General features: G+C 53.5%; 1 protein-coding gene across 3 annotated transcripts in view; it reads right to left on the reverse strand.

Moving 5' to 3' along the window:
* ARL13A (ARF like GTPase 13A) overlaps positions 1–20,910 on the reverse strand; it is a 39,838-nt gene that overhangs the window by 8,404 nt on the left and 10,524 nt on the right. For 2 of the 3 annotated variants that reach the window (XM_075896748.1, XM_025178672.2), the window contains 7 exons: positions 11,069–11,165; positions 7,012–7,082; positions 3,630–3,879; positions 1,878–1,983; positions 1,458–1,663; positions 331–424; positions 10–217 (listed from right to left, as the gene is read on the reverse strand). In XM_075896748.1, coding sequence (XP_075752863.1) covers positions 10–217; positions 331–424; positions 1,458–1,663; positions 1,878–1,983; positions 3,630–3,879; positions 7,012–7,082; positions 11,069–11,165 — 1,032 coding nt within the window. Of the gene's footprint in view, positions 1–9; positions 218–330; positions 425–1,457; positions 1,664–1,877; positions 1,984–3,629; positions 3,880–7,011; positions 7,083–11,068; positions 11,166–13,332; positions 13,870–20,910 lie in introns of those variants that run through there. The other variant, XM_075896749.1, reaches the window with a different exon arrangement.

Below are 20,910 nucleotides of genomic sequence, written 5' to 3' on the forward strand. Positions count from 1 at the left end.
TGCTGTTACCTGCTGGGGGAGGCGCTGTGCCCGGGCGGAGTGGCTTCTCCTGGCCAACTCTGTTGCTGTGGAGGAGCCCAACGGCAGCACTTGCTCTGATCTCTCCTCCCCGTGCTTTCCCGTCCTCTTCGTCAGCCAGGCTCCCCGACTGTACCAACCCTTTCTTCTTCCCCTTCACCGTCTTCTTCCTTCGCGTGGGTGCCTTGGGGCCTTGCCCCTGTGCAGGGAAGAGGTGGGGGAGCCCGTTAGCGGAGGCCAGGTCCTGTCTGGTGGGGATAGTCCCCGGGGAGCAATATTCCTGGGGGAGGGATCCTTAGAAGGGCTGGCTACCTGTGGGAGGATGTTCTGGATGGGCTGCAGTGGTTTGTACTCCCCTATCTTGGTGCTTCCTTCTTGGGAGCTCTCCCTTCTGGCCAGTAACGCCCTGGGGACAGGGACACGCAGACAAGAAATTAACAAAACACACAGTTCAGCCTCCCCCTCTGCAGTATTCTCCCTCCCACAGCCCTTAGCTGCAGTGCCCCCTGCTGCCCGGCCGTGGCAAGGAAGGGCACCCCGCAGACAGCTGGGATTCAGAGACGAGGGCGCGGATGCCTCAGAACTACACGCCCCAAGTGAAATCCTGTGCCCAGGCTCTCGCCCCATCGGAGTAGCGGCATGGAGGAGCTCAGAGGCTCAGGTCCCCCCTGACCGTTGTGTAGCATCCTCTCCAGCCAGCCATTCCACGGAGCCAGACCCAGGCCCCTGCTCAGCGTGTGACCAGGAGCCCTGCTGTTTGCCTGGGGGTGCTTCTGTCAGCTCCCAGCACACACCCCTCACTTCCCCGGGTCATAGACCTGCAGCAGCCACATCTCCTGCGCACAGCTCTTGTTCCTGGGGGGCCTTACCAGAGGCCCCAACCTACTTCAGTTGTAGGGGGGCCTTGCTGGAAGTTCTTGCTCCCCAGGAAGCACCTGCCCTCACCACTGTCACCATGCCGACTAAAATGGCCGCCTCTCTCACGCTCCCAGATTAGTATGTTTGCACACATGGACTCAGCTCTCCAGGCCCCGGGGCGGCACTGTGCAGCCCCTGCCGGGAGGCAGAGCTGTGCAAGGAAGTTCCCAGGGTGGCATTCGTCATTAGAACGGCATTCGTCACCGTGTATCACGTAGGATGGGGGCAGCGCTGTCATTACAGAGTGCTGCGCTGCGCTTTTCGGGGGGGCGTCACCCTGGAGGCCTGATTCTGCTCCCATTTTCACTGGGGTAACGCCGTGGGCCTCACTGGAGTTATTCTGGACTTACACCGGTGCCAGGGAGAGGAGAGTGAGAAACGTACTAGTGCTACTGGGGGGGCGGGCAGCCTCTGGCTTCGAAGGAGAATGAACCTCCCTCTTTAGGCTTGCTGCGGAAACACACTGATGTCAGACCCAGGGCAGGGCATGACCCAGAATAGTAGCTCTCCATAGAGCAAACCTCTGCCCCCGTGTCTGGCTGCGGGCCTGCACTGCTTTGCTGGGAGCCTGTTGCTCTCGGGGGGCCGGCGGGTCGGGGCTGTCTTGCTGCACCCGGGCACTCAGGACGCTGTAGTTGATGGCAATAGTGCGCAGGAGCCAGCGGAGCCCCTGCAGGATGGTGCGGGACTGGCTTTTATGGAGACTGCTGGCTGCTGAAGATGGCTCCTGTGGGCAGAGAAAGGAGAAAGCTCAGGTGAGTCTCTGCAGCAGCAGCATGACAGCAAAGCAGCGAGGAGGGAAAGTATCTGAACAACTGCGGAGAGCAGCTCACGGCAGGGAGAAGACCAACCCCCCTTTCTCCGTGTCTCACAGGCCAGTGCAAGGGGGTGCGGAGGTGAGGAAAGCAGTGAATTCAAGCCGGGCTACCCCCCACACTTACGATGCGGCACAGCGACTTGTTTTCATTCGCAAGCTTCTCCAGGCACAGGCATTCGATCAGCTCACTCGGGAGGAGGGCGTCAGGCCTGTCCTGTTTATTGGCCAGCCTGGGCTCATCCATGCGCCATTGGGGAGGGAGGAAGGAGAGAGGAGGATTAGCCCCCACAGGCCAGCACCGTAGCTCAGTGTTGTCTCTCTTCTGCCTCGCTCCTGCGGGGAGTGGACACAGGCCTGTGCTGTGAGGAGCTCGTCCGGGGGGGGGGGGGTTGGCGTGATTTGGTAACCCTGCCGCTTGAGGCTTATTCCACGGCAATATGCCAAAGTCCACCAGTTTCACGTGGGAGCTGGCAAGGGGCTGGTTCGGCCCAGCCCTCCCACGCTCTGAGACGGGGTCGAACAAAGCCACCCACGCCGGCCTCAGACACGCAGACAAATCTGAGGCAGCGCAGCTTTTGGCCACACCTGGCACAAGCCCCAGAAGGGTCCCCAGAGGCCTGGCAGGGTCAGGGGTTAGTTACGCAAGCGTCTCATCTCTCGAGTGGGAGACCAGCGGCGAGTTTAGGGACCACTGGGGCAGAGGGATGGAATCCCCTGCCTGTCACCCACTCCCTCATGGTTCCTCATGAAGAACAATGATTTGGGGTCGGCTTTGTTCATCCCTAGCATGCGCTTCACTCTGGCCCCTGTTTGAGTCAATGGCAAAAAATACATTCCCCTCAGTGGGATCAGCATTGACCCCTCCCCTCCGCACTGCACCTGGCCCCCACCCATGTCTGTCCTGCTCTGCCTTAGCCCCCTGCTTCAGACCGACTGCCTTGTCCCACCCATGCCGGCAGTGCAGACACCAGGCCTGGGGCAGACTCTGAGATGGGACTGAGGGTCTCTGAGTCTCAGTCCCTGAGATGACCCATCGTGCGGCAGTAACAGTCGCACTGAAAACCCGGATACACGTCACCGAGACCTAGTGGCGACCGACAAGATGAAACAGCTGGGCCATCCGCTCTGTGCGGGAACCTCTGGTCTCCCGCCCCTCTGCTCTATTGTCTCTTCAGCCAGTTTAGATTGACGGCTCCATGGAGCAGAGACCTTCTCCCCTGCGCTCCTGTAACGTGCCAGACGCATCTCTGTGCAACGTAACTAATGAGCATCACTACAGCACCTGCAGCTCTACCCTGCCACAAGAGTAGCGAAGTCATAAGAACAGCCAGATTGGGTCAGACCAAAGGTCCACCGAGCCCAGTGTCCTGTCTTCCTACAGTGACCAATGCCAGGTACCCCCACAGGGAATGAACAGAACAGGGAACCCCCAAGTGATACTTCCCCTGTTGCCCATTCCTAGCTTCTGACAGAGGCGAGAGACACCATTCCTGCCCAATAGCCATTGAGGGACCTATCCTCCATGAATGTATCTAGTTCTTTTTTGAACTCTGATAAATCCTGGCAAGGAGTTCCACAGGTTAACTGTGTGCTGCATGAAGAAAATCTTCCTTTTGTTTCTTTTAAACCTGCTACCTATTACAGTCTGCAGAACTACCCTACTTTCACTGGTCTCACCTACACTGTGCTTCTAAGCACCCCACCCACCCTAACCCAAAGGGTCAAGTCCTGGGGGTAGGAAGGAATTCAGCCTCCTCATTTGTTCCCCTCATCCCTGCTGTTTCAGCTCTGGAATCCCTTGAGGTCCCTTCCTCAATGTGCAGAAACCCCATTTACTGGCCAAGGAGCACTTCAGTGCAAGGGGAGGCAGCCTTACAGTAACAGGGGCTTCCCAGAAATCCGTGGGTGTGCCAGAAGACGGCCCAAGATCCTCCTGGCCTCTTCCATCCGCAGTACGTCGCTGGAGTCCAGGACAAAGATAATCCCGTGAGCATCACCATAGTGACTACGCCATGTGCCCCGCATCCGCTGCCCCCCGGATAGGTCGACAAGGGAGACTTCAAAACGGTCCACCCTGAGCTCTGTCTGGTGAGGCTTCGTCGTGGGGAGCACCTCACACGAGAGCACTGCGGAGAAAACAGCACCCACAAAAATACACACGTAGCCCTCAAAAACCACTGACCGTGCTTATCCCGTCTTCCCAGCTGTGGCTCGTAGCAAGGATCCCGGCCTTAGCATCAATCCCCTTCTGCTACATCCCTGTTCTCACTTGTGTGGGGGTATGTAAGGGTTAAGTAAGGCCCTGGGTAACCGTTACCATGGCAGAGAGAGGAATGGCAAAGACAGCACTATTTCTTCTGCTTGACAGATAACGTTTTAGTCCCTTTCCCTTCCTGCTTCCTGTTAGGGTAGATAAGAGTGTACAGAAATGTGACTTTCTAATGAATACTCCATGTAAAGCATGAGTTCCCAAACTGGGGGCGGTGTGCCCCCCTTGGGGGGCATGAAAAAATTCCAGGGGGGGGGCACGGGATGACCCAGCCACACTCCTCCCCCCCCCCATCAATCCCACCCCAAGTTTTGCTGCTATTTTTTTGGGACAGGGGGTGTGAGGGTTTCTCAAAAATCAAAAAGGGGGGCGTGATGCCGAAAAGTTTGGAAACCACTGGTGTAAAGGTCGTGTTCTCTTCCCCCCTTCCTTTCCCCTCCCCAATACATAAAATGTGTTCAGGGTCATAGCTCCTGATTTAGGAAGTTGATGCTGCAAAACCTGCCTGGTAAGCTCAAGGTGCTGTAAAGAGAGACAGGTATCATTACATTCACTGTGTGGCTATTACTTTGGCATTCATGCTACGAAATGTAGCTTTGGGGGGAGCTGTTGCAGATGTGTGTGTTTACACACTACCTGCGATAAAAGGGCGTGATGTAGTTACTCGGTGCTCACGCAAGCGTTTTGGGGTTCAAGGCAGAACAAGTATGTGCACTACAGAAGTCCATCTACTCCATCCGCCTCTAGCTCCTCCTGTGCATGTCCAACAATTTGAAGGGGATACACTGGCAAGTCTGGGAAATGCCAGGCGTATGTTCCCGAGGGACAGCTTGGGGGGAGGGGGTTATCCCAGGCCCTTAGCTAGCCTGTGTCAAAGAAGACTGGTCTGCTGGTTAGGGTGCCAGCCTGAGAGACCCAGGTTCAATCCCTGCCTCTGCTACAGGTGGCCAGTGTGACCCAGGTGAGTCATTTAGTCTCTCCCTGCCTCCATTCCCCACCAGGATAATAATGGCATGGCCTTACCTCCCAGGAGCCCTGTGAGGGCAGCTACATTGCACATGAGGAGGGGCTTGGCTAGACCAGCGGTGGGGCCAGCTAGGCACTGTAGGAAGGCTGAGCCTAGGCCTGTGGTCTCTGTAGGCTAAGGCTGTTTGAGATTTCCTGCCTTAAGTAGGTGATTCAAGCAGGGGGAAGTGGGCCTTGGTTAGCATCCTGAGTTTAGGCTATTGCAGCACAGATATGGAGCTCCGTGACAGCCTGTGAAGAGATCTACCTTAATCCTGGCAGGCTGGCCTCAGGGCATGGCCTAGGGGAGGAACAGCCCCTCCCGTCCTGCTCCCTGCTGTATGGCAGGCTGGGCTAATCCCAGCAGGATTAAAGCCACCGTGACTCTTGATTGATTTAGAGTGGCCACCTGGCTCGGCAGGAATCCCAGGGACTTTTGAGGCCTGCTGATCCCCCAGCCATGTCCCCACTGAGAGGAGACCCCAGTACTGCATGGCTGCTGCAGTGGCTGTCTTACTCCCAGGCCTGCCGAAGGGGCCATTGTACTCCAGACAAGTCTAAGTGTGTCATGCTGTCCTCTGGCATCCTGGGTAACAGCATCCTGGGTAACAGCCTGAAGCAGAGACAGTGAGTGATGAGCCTGCCTGGGCTGGCTGGCATCCCCTAGGCTGCACTCGGATGAACAGTGTCGATTGGCTACCTAAAGTTACGTAATAGAAGGGAGAAAATCAGACCCAGCTACCTGGGCACCACGGTGCTGTGAGCGTCCAATTTTGACCTCCCAGGATTGGGATGCTGCCCCTGCAGAGGACGGAGGGAACAGCTGGAAGCATAGAACGTTACATCCCCTCTGCGGCGGGGAGGTTGGACGTTATTTGCAAAGAACAATAAACTCTTGGCCTCTGGCATCCTGCCAGCTCAGCTGAGATTCAGGATATTCAGGTAGACACTGCGGCAAAGCTGAGGCAGGTACTGCAGGTGGCAGCCCAGGCTGCAAACCCTGCCCAGGATCGTGGTGATGTACGCAAGTTGATAGTCCAGAGGCAGGCAATATATGGCCCATGGGCCAGATCTGACCCACCCAACATTCGGATCCGGCCCACCATGATCCTCTGGGCTGCCGACTCCGTGCAAAGCAGTCGGCTGCTAGGGTCACGTGCGTCTCCGCACAGCGTGTGCCCCTCGGCAGGCGGGAGGCCTCTGTGCCCCGTCCCACTCCCAGCACAATCCTTGCAGCTCCCATTGATTGGAAAGTGGCCAATGGGAGCGGGCCATGTTTGTGGGCATGGACGGCATATAGAGACTCCCCGCCCCTAAGGGGTGCGCACCACACAGAGACATGCATGCTGGTCCCTGCAACAGGCCGCTTTGAGTGACATGCGGGGGTGTGGCAGGCAGGGAGCCTGCCTGAGGGTCCCACTGGGCTGCTGGCTGGGAGCCGCCTACAGTAAGATCCTCCTGGAAAGAGCCTGCACCTGGAACCCCACCCCCTCCTGCACCCCAACCCCCTGCCCCAAGTCACAACCCAAATCCCTGTACCCCTTCCTGCACTCCTGCCCCAGGTCACAACCCAAAGCCTCTGCACCCCTTGCTCCTGGTCTCTACTCCCACCCAGACCCTGCACCCCATCCTACACACCTCCCCCAGGTCAGAAGCCTCTCCTGCACCCAATCCCCACCCAGACTCTGCACCCCCTCCACCACCCCTACCTGGAGCTCCTTTCTGTGCCCAATCTCTGTCCCAGACCCTGCACCCCCTCCATTAATATCCTAGAAAAGTGCAGCCCTCGACCACCTACCAAATACTTGGAGAACCCCCCCATCAAAAATTCTTGCCCACCCCTATGCTAGTCCATTCTGCTGCTGGCAGCTTCAGTGCTGCTGTTACTGGAGATAGCTAGATTGAAGCCAGCTCGGGCATGTCTCACCCCTGACGGCAGCACAGACGTACCCCCAGGTCCCAGCAGTAACCGGAGCCCCCTCACCTCTCTGTATCTCCGTTATGAGGGAGGTTTTCCCCGTATTGTCCAGGCCCACAACAAGGAGGGTCACTTTCCTGGAGAGGAAGCAAAGCCAAGTTAGCCTGCACAGAGGAGACATCCTCCCCTCCAAGCTATGGAGCTGTGGGCTCCAACTCGAACCAGTCACCAGTCGCCGTCTCGTGAGGAATTATCGCAAGAGTCATGGTTCTAGTTCTCTCTGGGATAAGCCCCCTGAATTCATGGGGTGAGAGCAGGGAGGAAGTTGACCCTTTGGGGACAGAGAGGCTAACTGGTGACAAGGGCAGGGTCAGAGAGGAACACAGAAAAGAGGCCCCGGGTCCCTTACCCTGTTCCCCAGGGCCAGTGCAGGACTGTCCCTTCCAGCAGGGTTCTCTCGGGTTCCTTCCCTGGCGCGAGGCCTCTTGCCACTAGCGGGACAGAATCCTTCCCAAAGCCAGGGGCCTGCCGAGATCTGCCTCCTGCAGCTGTCCTCTGGGGGCTTGTGACAGCCGGGGCTTCCTGCCACGGCCTGGGCGTGTCTCCCTGGACCAGCCCCTTACGTGGGTGTCCACAGCAAGGCAGAATTCCCATCGCTCCTGACACACTCGGAGCAACGGCGTGTACCAGAATGGGGGTACGGCACGCCAGCGCTGTCGCCCACTCCCAGCTTCTGACCAACAGAGACATCACACACTGGCACCTGGGCATGGGAACGCCCATCAGACCCACTTCCCCTCTCACGCCGTAACCTCCTGCTGCATCCATGTCACTTCACCTCACGCTGCTGAGCCATGGGCCAAAGGCCACCTAGACTGGGGTGCCTTCCCCTCCTCTTTTATTCTTCTTTACCCATCGTCCCAAGGGACACAAGCCCCAAGGGCAGTGATGACCGGAGGGGGCTTGAAGGGACTCCTTGTTTTGGTTCTACACTAATTCTGAAGGAGATTTGGTCAGTTCCCCTCCCTCTGCTGGAGCTCACCCCTTCCCTGGACACCAATAATCCCCCCGACAGAGCTCACTTATCCTTGGGGCTCAGCACCCTGCTGAGGAGCTCTGTTCCTTGCTGACCATAGTATCAAAGGAAGGCTATTTTCAAACGCATTCCTAGGGGAAGGAGTCCCCTGTTCTCCCCATTCAGTGATTGTACTGGGGGCGAATGCCTGATGTTCCTGACCCTGCACCTCGTGCTGGCATTTGCACCTTTGCAAGGCTGCCTACGAGGGCCGGCGTGAGGCATGTACAGTCACTTCCCTGCACTTTATTATTGGCCCTGCGCCCCCAAGCAGCCCGTCCTACCTGAGGCACATCCCAAAGCTGCGGGCTGCGCCTGGCAGTGGCAGCCCCCACACCCTGGGACCCCCAGTCTGTGGAAGAAGAGGAGGAGGCTGTGGGTGGTAAGGCCAGCATATGACCCCGCGCTACCAGCCTGAGAGCTCTTCGCGCTACTGAGGCAGCCACCGCCGCAGCCCCGCAAGGGCAGAGCGGGAGCCCTGGGGCTGGTGTGCAGCTGACAGCAGCCCCGGCTGCAGCAGCGCCCCATTCGCACTAGGCCGCACAAATCATCGCGCCAGCCCTGCTGCCTACAAACCATTCCTGCTGACGTGTGGGAGTGACGCATTCTGACCCTGATTTTGTTTACAGGGGAAAACAACTGAATTGTATCCCCAGCACACACATACACCCCACTCCAGTAATACATGGCTCATCGCAGGCTAAGGGAACACTTTTGGGGGACCTCTGCAGTGCAGTACTGGTATATATGCATGCATCACTGCATGAATATTTTTTAAAGCAAGAATCCCAGAATTCCTAATATATATTACAAAATGCAAAATTCAGCTGTCATTGAAAGTAACAGTATGAAACTCAGCAAAGACTGAACGTTCTCTGCTATTTGCTAGCACTGAGGTCTGTTTTTTGAGGGGAGCTATTCCAGTGTAAGTGGAGAAAACTGTATTGCTTGGTCATTTTAGATCACAGTGGACAAGACACTGGACAACAGAACTAGTCAGAAAAACTGCCACAGAGCCTTTTCCATCAGAAGATTCAACTCCATCTAAATCAAAACTCTTTGCAAAAGCATGTCCTGTTCACTGAAAGTTTCTTCCAAAGAAAAAGCAAAAACGATTCCATTAGAACATAAGAATGGCCGTACTGGGTCAGACCAAAGGTCCATCTAGCCCAGTATCCTGTCTACTGACAGTGGCCAGCACCAGGTGCCCCAGAGAGGGTGGACCGAAGCCAATGATCAAGCGATTTGTCTCCTGCCATCCCTCTCCAGCCTCTGACAAACAGAGGCCAAGGACACCATTTTATCCCCTGGCTAATAGCCTTTTATGGACCTAACCTCCATGAAATTATCTAGCTTCTCTTTAAACTCTGTTATAATCCTAGCCTTCACCGCCTCCTCTGGCAAGGAGTTCCACAGGTTGACAACACGCTGTGTGAAGAAGAACTTTCTTTTATTAGTTTTAAACCTGCTCCCCATTAATTTCATTTGGTGTCCTCTAGTTCTTCTATTATGGGAACTAATAAATAACTTTTCTTTATCAGCCCTCTCCACACCACTCATGATTTTATAGACCTCTATCATATCCCCCCTCAGTCTCCTCTTTTCTAAACTGAAAAGTCCCAGTCTCTTTAGCCTCTCCTCATATGGGACCCGTTCCAAACCCCTAATCATTTTAGTTGCCCTTTTCTGAACCCCTTCCAAGGCCAAAATATCTTTTTTGAGGTGAGGAGACCACATCTGTACACAGTATTCAAGATGTGGGTGTACCATAGTTTTATACAGGGACAGTAAGATGTTCTGGGTCTTATTTTCTATCCCTTTCCTAATAATTCCTAGCATCCTATTTGCCTTTTTGACCGCCGTTGCACACTGTGTGGAAGTTTTCAGAGAACTGTCCACGATAACTCCAAGATCTCTTTCCTGATTTGTCGGAGCCAAATTAGCCCCCATCATACTGTACGTATAGTTGGGGTTATTTTTTCCGATGTGCATTACTTTACACTTATCCACATTAAATTTCATTTGCAGATTCCAGCAAAGACAAAACATCCCTTTCCCTCATCTTCCCAACTAAACGTTTTGATTTTACTTTTTTTAATAACTTGGTTTCGAAAATGTATTATTCTGTATTGTAAAACAAAGTCAACATTGAAACATTTGAGATTTGGTTGAAATGAAACATTTCAATCAATCCAGAATGAAAATTCTTCAGGGTTTTCCTCTATGGAGAATTTTGAAATTTTCAGGTTTGTTTCCGTTTGAAATGAAGCAGGATTTTGAAATCTTTTGTGAAATGGAATCTCTGCCCCCTGCATGCATAACATCAGGAACAGGCCTGCCCAGGGCGGGAGTGAGATAGGGTCTTGAAATCTTTCCCATATAGTTTTCAATTTAATAAAATATTCTACAATTAATAAAGAAAATTGTAACAATAACACAGTTTTGATGGGTAAAGCCAAGAGCTTGGAGTAGGGTTGACAGGTGTCCGGTTTTTGCCTGGACATTTGGTATTCAGGTCCCTCATCCAGTAAAAAAAAACCAGAAAATACTGGACATGTGAAATGTCTGGTATTTCCTGTCTCCCTCGGACAGAAGCCTGGCAGGGACAGTTCTTCCCTGCTGCATCTCAGGGGTCAAGGAGTGCGGAGCCATTTAAAGGTGCAGCGGCTTTTTTTTTTTTGGCTCAACCAAGTTTGCCATGTTCAGGATTTTTGTTGAAAACATCTGGCAAGCCTAGCTTGGAGACATCACAATCAGCCTGCTCCCTCTTTGGCTGCACAGACAGTCTGGAGGGTTGGAGGAATGGTGCTTTCTCCCAGGCACTGAAAGGTTTTATTATTGAAACAATCACACACATGGCCAGCATCAAGGCAGATTTCCTCAGGGTGCCGGACACTGGACCGATCCCTGTCCCAGACAAAGCAAGGGACAGACATCCCATCAGTGACCCCAGCCCCTTCCAGTCAAACCACTGATGCATTTCTAATGTAAAGCTGTGGGTTGTTAACAGGCAACATGTCATGACGCACTGGGGCGGCAGGGGCTTACCTGATTGGTTCCTGTCGTGCCTGCAGCCGCGACCAGCAATGGGAGAGGAGCTGGAACATACTCTCTGCAGAGAGGGAAGAGCCTCTCCCCTCTGGGCCTAGGAACACCAGAGAAGTGAATAGCAACCTCCCTTACTGCTGTGCCAGCCAGCACAGTCACCAACGGAAGAGTCCGTCACTGAAACAAGAACAGAGCCACCAGAGACTCCAGCCCTACCCTGGCTATAACACAGCTCATCTGTCCCGAACAGCCACCCACTGGGCTGCAGATATTGCTTTATTGGGGTTTCTCAGGATCCCTAGGACTCTCCCTCTTCCGCACACAAACAAGGCTGGGCTCCGTCATCTCTTCTGAAAAGGGGAATTTCGGGCAGTGGAGCCGTATTAGACTCATTCTTCCTAAAGTCTCTTGGCTCCAGCTGTGTGTAGAACGGTCATGAAGCCACAAGAAATAGCCTGTAAACTCTTTCAGGCAGAAACCACCTTTGTCTTGGGTGTTTGTACACATCTTGTTCCTATTGGCCCCCCGGGTGCTACACTGTCGTACAAGGAATAAACACAAGTGGCCCAGTTTTACAGGCCCAAGTAATTCAGAGCAGCCTCCAAACTCCGAGATGTTTCTCTGAACTGAACCATCAGCAGTTTGTCTATGGCTGGCTGCTACACACTGAGGCTATGTCTACACTGGCGTGTTCTTGCGCAAGAACATCTTGTGCAAGGGTTCTTGTGCAAGAAGTCTTGCGCAAGAAACGTCCACACTGCCATGTGCGAGATATGCTTTGGCACAAGAGCATCCATGGCAGTGCGGATGCTCTTGCGCAAGAAAGCTCTGATGGCCATTTTAGCCAGAGGGCTTTCTTGTGCAAGAAACACCTGCCGCGCGTCCACACTGCCCTCTTGCGCAAGAGCTGTTGTGCAAGAGGGCTTACCCTTGTAAAAAAAGAGCATAGCTCTTGTGCAAAAAGGCCTCTCTTACCACGCTGTACTGTAAATCTTCTTGCACAAGAGCAGGCGAGCAGTGTGCACGCTCTGCAGGTTCTTGCACAAGAACCCGCCAGTGTAGACACAGCCTGAGTGTCCACCTGAGAAGACAGGTTAGTAAATATCACAAGCCAGCTCTTCAGTTAGTGAAAATCTGTCACTGGGTTTTTCCTCAGACACTGCTACCTGCTCCTCTTGCCCATTTGCCTCATCTCACCTGACCACCACCTCTCCGCCTTGTCTCACATGACCACCACCTCTCTAAGCATAGGGGCAGGTTCTCAGCTGATCTTAATCAGCGTAACTCCACGGGAGTCAATCACTGATTTGCACCCGTTTATGGCTTGACCTGCTCCTATGCTGGGCAGAGCAGGAAGTTCTGGGGACAGGGCAAAAGGGAAAGGAAACATCTAAGAAAATCAAAATTAAATTCCTGTTTCATTGCAAAATTTCAAATAAAAGGCCCCATGAGCGCAGAATAACCCAATAAACAAAACTAGCTGCAGCACTGTTTGTATAGTGCCTAGCACCATGTGTTCCTGCCCAGTGACTATGGTTGCCAAGTGATATCACCACACAAACACAGACATTTCTTAGTCACTATAATTTCTAATACATGAAATGTTGCTGCTACAATAGTGACAACAACTCCCCTGCAGTTTACCTGTCATTATTTTTCTTTCCTAATGAACAGCAGCTGATCACACTTCCCTCGCTGGAGATGGCCAGTTGCTCACTGCACACAGCACACCTGAAGCAAAGCCATCGATCCTGCTCACTCGCTTTGACAGACTAACTCCCATCACCAGCCAGCGGAGTTCTCCGAGGCAAGCCAGGGAGAAGCCTCAAGCACCCGATTCTGACGCCCGTGGACACACTCAGATCAATGAGTCTGTTCATGGACAGCGGTGTAGGGACATTGAAATCTGGTCTTGGGTCCCAGTGGGGATGCAGAGAAAGACAAGGGCACCTTGTTTTGTGGCAGAGAAATAGCTGCCCCCTTTTTTCTTTTCCCTTGAGCAGTGGCTCGAGGGATTTTTGAGGCCTGTCAGGTATAATCATTCCCCAGCAACCCCTCAGTCTCAACACTTCTACTCAAACACGTGGTAGCCCTGGACAACCACCTGTTCTTATACAGCAGAACCAGCCCTGGCTTCCACCTCTGTGCCATAGCTAAACCCCTGCAGCCAAATGCCACCATCTTTCCCTGAACTTTCTTTCAATGCCCACAGAATGACTACAAACTCCTGGTCTGACGAGAAAAAACACCCCTCCCAGCAGTACCTGGGAACCCACAAAATGTTCCTGAGCTGAGAATCCCTTGGAATTCCTGCCAGGAGACAAGCCGCTCTCTCTCCAGTTAGCCTCTGCTGCCCGGCTTCTGGTCACTGTCTCCTTCATGCCGCATTCAGCTAAATCTAATCTGGATTTAAATTAATCACTCCCTGTAGCCTCCTTAATCCCAGGATGGGTTCAGACCAGGAGATTAGTGCATTATGGGAAATGTAGTTCAGAAGGTTCAGCTTCTCTCACTGTGACTCACAGGTGGGAGGGAGAGGAGCTACTACAGTTCCTGCAAGGCCACTGAGTAACGTAGCAATCAGGTCCCTCTGTTTTTAAATGGCTTGGAGAAATGAAGCACTGATTGGCCACCACGGTTTTCCAGTTAAGAGAGTATCTGTTGTAACCGATCACCACACTGGTGATCTGCTATCACTATTCATACCCTGTAATGACTGCAAAGAGCAACAGCCATTCACCCCACATATGGAATCCTTTCTTGGGGAGAGGTGTCTTTGCCGCCCCCCACTTATTACACACAAGGTATAACAGGTTCTCGTGAATTCACTATTCATTGTTCCTATCGAATACAGTATAAGGCACCCACGGAGCAATATCTGAACAGTCTGCGATGAAGTGAGACATGGTATCCAAATCAGATCTAGCAGCTCAGACAGACCACCAGCCAGAAGCAAAGGATCCAGGACAGGAGGAAACCTTGGAGCCTACAGGCAAATGCAAGGAGACAGCTCCCAATGCAGGAAGATGGATGATACTCTAATCAGTGAAGGGAGCCCAAAGTACAGCCAAGTATACAGGGCCCTGCTGCGTGTCCCAGAGCAGAGGCAGAGCCTGGCCATGACTGGAACGCACAAATAACAAGGGATGCTCAGGGAGAGCCACTGGTCAAATTCACCGCGGCAAAGACAAGGTGGCCACTTGGGTGGAATTAGACTGGAAGGCTGGCTGGTGCAGGTGAGCGCTCACTAGATCACATGCACCCCAAGCTGTCACCATCCAGCTGCTGCTGTTCCGTGGCCTGTCTACACTGGACCTGCAGGAAGCAGTGCACTTCTTACTGGGTGGGTGTAGAGACAGGGCTGCAAACTTCCTCATCACACAGAACTTCCCTCCCTCCATCTGCCCTCCCCTCCTGGCTTGCTCTCTCTCCTCCTCATTCATTTTCACCAAGCTAGGCCGGAGCGGGAGGAGGGGTGGTAAGGTTTCTGGCTGCGGGGTGGAACCAGAGATAAGGGGTTTGGATTGTCAGCAGGGCTCCGGGCTGGGATAGGGAATTGGGTGTGAGGGAGGACTTTGGTTGGGGGTGCGGGCTCTGGGGTAGAACGGGGGGTGAGGGGGCGCCGGACTGGGGGGTGTGAGGGAGGGCTTTGGCTGGGGGTGTGGGCTCTGGGGTGGAGCCAGGTATGAGGGGCTTGGGGTGCAGAAGGGGGCTCAGAGCTGGAGCAGGCGGTCGGTGTGCTGGCTCTGGGAAGGAGTTCATGTGTGCGAGGTGACTCCAGGCTGGGGCAGGGGTTGAGCTGCAAGGTCCGGGCAGCACTTGCTATCTCTCCCAGAAAGCAGCCGCCAGGTCCCTGCGGCCCCTTGGTGCAGGGAGGCTCCGTGTGCTTCACGTGTCCTGCAGGAGCTGCCCCCACAGCTCCTCTTGCTCATGGTTCCAGGCCAGTGGAGCTGTGCGGCTGGCACTCAGGGAGAAGGCAGAGCACGGCGCTTCCCCGAGCCCAGGAGCTGCAGGGACCTGGCAGGTGCTTCGAGGAGCTGCATGGAGCCAGGCCAGGGAAGGAGTCAGCCTTAGCCCTGGGCCCTCACTGCCCCACCAGCCAGACTTTTAATGGCCCAGTCAGCGGTGCCGACCAGGCCCGCTAGGGTCCCTTTCCAGCCAGGCATTCTGGCTGAAAACCAGTCGCCTGGCCAGGGCCCAGGCATAATTTTTTTCAGGCCTTGTACAAGCTTGTAATCCGGCCACTTCTCACACACATGCCTCAGTTCGTATCATGGGCCGGGCCCCAGAACCTCCGGGTCCCAGTAGAGCAGGGGTGGGGAACCTAAGGCCTGGGGGCCGGATGCAGTCCCCGACTTGCCTGGATCTGGCCCTTGAGGCTCAGGGCTCCTCCTCAGCATTGGGGAGCCCGCGCTGGCACTACAGCCCCCTGCCATCCTCCCGCAAGGTGGGAGCAAGCAAACTCAACTACCCAGGCCCCCCTAGGGCCTGGTGTGTGAGGGGAATGGGGGAGAGTCTTTCTCCTCAATTGGGGGCCACCTCAGTGAGGGTGAGGTTGTGTTTTTTCTTGCTTCTCACTTGCGTGTGGCCCCCGACTGATTTTTCTGTGGATCAGCGGCCCCAAACCCAAAAAAGGTTCCCCTCCCCCCATGTGGGGGCTCTGCACCTGGCAACCTATGGAGAGATCGTAAAACCACCATCATAGCTGGCAAAGCTTCTGGTGATGTACCGGGGGCAGCTAGTGGAGGGACACGACGCCCCCAGAACTGTGGCTGAGCCCCTTTGGCTGAGCAGTGAGGGAGGCTTATGCTGCCATTGCTCTTGCTGCATGTGTTCTGTGGACAAATGGACTTTTTCGGGCTGGCTTGCCCCCGATCTGGCCCTTTCCACCGGATGCTTGTTGAAAGGATGAAAGCAAACGACCACCCAGCGTGGTACAGCAGGGTCAGCAAGAGAATCTGATGTTCCCTCATTTGAGAGAGCACCCAAGAGGATCCAGAGCAGACCTATGAGGGATGAGTGGAAGAACTGGGCTTGTTTAGTTTGGAAAAGAGAAGACCGAGAGTGGCCATGATGGCAGCTTTCTGGCATCGGCAAGGGTGTAACCTACCACTGCTAGGGAAATCCAGCCTGTTGAACTGGCTGCAAGCCTTGGACTACAGTTACCAACTGCCTAGATCAGCGGTTCCCAAGCTTTTCCAGATGGGGACCCATTTGACAATTCAGGAAGACTTGGTGACCCAGGGCAATTCAAAAACGGGGGGAGGAGAGGAGGCAGAGCCACCTGGGGAGACACTTGGCGACCCTTTTTGAAATGTAATGGCGACCCATATTTGGGTCCTGATCCATAGGTTGGGAACCCTGGTCTAGATGGAGCGGGACTGGATCCCTGGGCTCCATGGGATACTGCACACCTCGGCACCAGACTGATGGACAATGCATTGAAAGCACAGGAGGATGTGGGCTGAGGAGGAAGTACAGTGTGAGGGGCAGACGGGTGATGATAAACAGGCTCCTGGTTCTGCAACCCTCAGCCTCTTATCTCTCCCCACCTGGTTTCCTTGCCACACGCCCCTGCTTCCTGCCCCGAAAACTATTAGTCCCTCTACAGACAAAGGACTTAAGAAAGCTCCATGGAGTGCTATTAGCCAGGAGGTAGAAATGGTGTCCCTGGCCTCTGTTTGTGGAAGGCTGGATATGGATGGCACGAGACAAATGGCTTGGTCATTGTCTTCGGTCCATCCCCTCCAGGGTACCTAGTGTTGGCCGCTGTCGGCAGACAGGCTACTGGGCTAAATGGACCTTTGGTCTGACCCAGTACGGCCATTCTTATGTTCTTATGTTCTAAGCTCAGGGCTCAGGGTCGGGGGTCTCACTGGACCACCCTGATTTTCATGCCAACCTGCTCCTGGGTGGCCAGGCTGGCAGCTATCCTGCCCTAGACGGCCACTTTCCTGTGCCTAGTGTGGAGGTTGTGGATGAGGTCCACAATGTCCGCACTAGACCAGGCGGGCGCCTGCCTCTTGCGTACCTGGGCAGGCTCCCGGGAGCCGCCAGCCTGGTCCCGGGAAGAGGCGGAGGGCTGGGTGGCAGCGGGTGGCTGGCTCGAGCCGTGCCAGGTGCAGGGTCTGCTGGCTGGGTGCTGGCAGGCTTGCACCTGGCACGGGCACTGTAGCCAGCCCGTGCCCGTTTAAGGGCTCCGGGGCCGGGAGGGGGGCAGAAGAGTTTCCCTGGTGGTGCCCAGAGTGGCCACCAGGGAAAGCTGGGGAGGGCTAGCCTCCCACTAGTTCGAATTAAGTGGCTACACAGCCCTTAATTCGAACTAGTTAATTCGAACTAGGCGTTAGTCCTCGTGGAATGAGGTTTACCTAGTTCGAATTAAGCGCACCGCTAGTTCAAATTAAGCGCACCGCTAGTTCGAATTAAGTTTGAACTAGCGGTTTGCATGTGTAGCGCCTATTAAAGTTAATTCGAACTAACGTCTGTTCGTTCGAATTAACTTTGTAGTGTAGACATACCCGGGCAGAGCCAAAGGCCCTGCTGTCATGTGGAATGCTGTGGGTTTTCCCGATGCCCGTCTTGTGTTAGGACGGGTATGGCTGGGACTGAAGAGGAGCCCCTGAAACTGTCGGGTGAGGGGGATGTAGAGGACAGAGATCTGCCCCAAAGCAGATGGACAGAAGGATCGTTTTGCAGAGAGACAGGAAGGAAGGGATCCGAATGATTCACATAAGTGGTTTCAAGCCAGCAATGCTATTTTAAACGGCTGAGGCCAGCGGAGGAAGAGGGCAGGGATGGTGGGGAGCGTATAACGGAAATTCATGCTGTATAGCTCATGAGGTACCTGGAATATAACTGTCCGTTAATGACGTCGGAGCTGATCTTTGATTTCCGTGTGCTAGAGGGGTCATTGGAATCATCTGAAATGCAGCCTCCTATGAGAACCTTGACAGCTTTCTCTCTGCTCTGATGTTGGTAACTGAATAGCAATAGGCAGGTCTGTAACCAGCATTGTCCAGTGAAACCCATGGAGCAGCGCTGATTTACTCCGGCAGTAACTCTTAGCACTTCAGGTTTTTGCTTTTGATCCAAAGATCTCATCTCAGGGAATGAAATTAACCAAGCCAGGTCTCTGTCCTGAGGGGGTTACATACCTGGCCAGATGGGTAAAAGGAGAAACAGACCAGCAGATCCAAGGGAAAGGGGAAATATGCCACAGTTTCCCCTCACTGCACCTGCGTTTCCCCTCACTGCTCTAGCCTCCCCTCTCCTGGGTGGAGACCTGCATCTCTCTGCTTTCTGGCTTTCTTATCTCGAGCCTTCCCAGCGTTGTCCCTGCCTTCACCGTGTTAGCCCAGCAACAGACAGTCTGAGCAGAGGGACTGGCTTTCTCTTCCAGGACCATTACCAGTTCAGCTGCCCGTCGGTATATTATAGCGGCCTACCACACAGCACTTCCTGGGCAAGCCTCTTTGATTCTGAAAGTAAACAGCACGACCGAGAAAATGTGCCCCAAACAGGAAAAAAACTGCGCAGCTACTAATAAGCTTACTAGAGATCACCCTGCAGCATCCACCCAAGGAGTAGCCTTGTGGTTTCAAGTTTGCTTCAGCGCACAGTGTTATGGGGCATCTTTAGACCCTGTCCCTCCATCACCTCCCCAAATATTGAGGCCCTCTGTAGAACGGGGGCCTGTCCATTTACTGGATCAGGAAGAAGGCAGAGAGCTAGTTTAAAACCAGGCTATTTATCCAAAAATATATTGTCTGCTGGTGCCTGGACTCCCTCCACCTTTGAACCAGTGTACAAGCACCTCTCTAGGCCTGGCTTCAAAGGGCTGCTAAATGGAGGAGTTACGTTAGTCTCTCCCTTCGCCTAGAGACATTACATACAATTCTACAGCACTGCCTACACTTCCTGCACTTCTGATACAACGGCCCCTAGTGATATTTACCTTATTCAATAAGGTTTAAGCTAATTTGGTCAAAATCATTCAGGACAGGGCAAGAAATTACCAGTCTGGCACCGCTGCCCTGGGAGATTATCAGTGTTTGTGGTTATGTGGGCTGATCCATTGGAGACGTCACTCCATTGACTCTTTAGGGCTGAGCCTGGGGGAGGATTTTGCATAATGGCTTTGGCGCTAATGAGCAGACTGCAGGCAAGGAGCAGGGAACGGACTCCCGAGAGAACAGTTTTCGGACGAGTCGTGATGACAGAGAGGCAAGCAGAGCAGGCACAGAAGACGTTATTGTTCATTAATGGTTAATGCCAGCATTGTATTCAGCAGAGAAAACATGGACCCACAGAACTGCAGACACAGTTCACGGAGCATAGTGGAAATCCAGAGCTGAAGAGAGTTTAAAGAGGTGGTGTTTCCGTCTTTCTAAGCACTACAGGAATTGGGGCAACCTTCCAAAAATCTGAGGCGCACACTCACCAGCTCAAGAGCAATTAGGGCAGATTTGAGGGGGGAAAGACAATACTTGGGGCTCAGAACAGGGACTCTAGGGGCATCAGGGCATGCAGGTGACAATGGGACTACAATGTAGGGACTAGCTGGGGAGGGCTGGGACTATCTTCATTCTCTTTTCAGCAAGCCGGCGTCCGGCTGCAGCACAAACAAATGCTTCCGCTTGTCCGGGATTAATCAAAGCTCAGAACAGGCATAAACAGCCCCCCTGCCCAACACTTACATATTTCTTGTTAGCTACACATGGTCAGCCCCTGCCGTTGTTTGTCCCCTGACCACTAATCTGCGAATTGTAGGGAACTCATTCTACATTGGGGGTGTTGCAGCGTCCCCAGCGTCCTTTCTCTGGCACACCTTGCTGTGTGCCTGTGTGGAATGGATCGGGAGTCTAGGTCACATCCATGTCCAGGGAGGGGGCAGTTGGTTAATGAGTAACACAGGAAGTTTCCACAAGGATGTTGTTGCTGAATAGAGCACATACACCCGCCCCTTGCTTAGGTAAACATCCACCAGCAACTCCAGCTGCTTCTTTCATGTGCCTCCCGAAGAAGGGACAGTGCACTCACCAAGCCGCTTCTGAGGCGGTGATCACACATCACTTATTTCAGAAACAAAAGACAGGACGATGCAGCACTTCAAAGACTAACAAGATGGTTTATTAGGTGATGAGCTTTCGTGGGCCAGACCCACTTCCTCAGATCAAATTGTGGAAGAAAATTGGCACGACCGTATATACCAAAGGGATACAATAAAAAAAAAGCGGTGAGGAGTCCTGTGGCACCTTATAGACTAACTGAAGTGTAGGAGCATAAGCTTTCGTGGGCAAAGACCCACTTCGTCAGATGCATGTAGTGGAAATTTCCATATATAAAGATGCAGGCCAGAATCAGGCTGGAGATGACGAGGCGGATCCAATCAAGGAGGATGAGGCCTGCTTCTAGTAGCTGATCTGGAGGTGTGAATTCCAAGAGAGGAGAAGCTGCTTTTGTAGTTAGCGAGCCATTCACAGTCTTTGTTTAATCCAGAGTTGATTGTGTCAAACTTGAAGATGAACTGTAGCTCAGCAGTTTCTCTTTGAAGTGTGGTCCTGAAGTTTTTTTGCTGCAGGATGGCTACCTTTAGATCTGCAATTGTGTGTCCAGGAAGATTGAAGTGTTCCCCTACAGGTTTTTGTATGTTGCCATTCCTAATATCAGATTTGTGTCCATTGATTCTTTTACGTAGGGACTGTCCAGTGTGGCTGATATATGCAGCAGTGGGGAATTGTTGGCACATGATGGCATATATTACGTTGGTAGATGTGCAGGAGAATGAACCAGTGACAGTATGGCTGATCTGTTACTAATCGTGCTGGTGTAGCCATGCCGGC

The sequence above is a fragment of the Pelodiscus sinensis genome, chromosome 13, assembly GCF_049634645.1.
Source record: "Pelodiscus sinensis isolate JC-2024 chromosome 13, ASM4963464v1, whole genome shotgun sequence".
Classification (NCBI taxonomy): Eukaryota; Metazoa; Chordata; order Testudines; family Trionychidae; genus Pelodiscus; species Pelodiscus sinensis.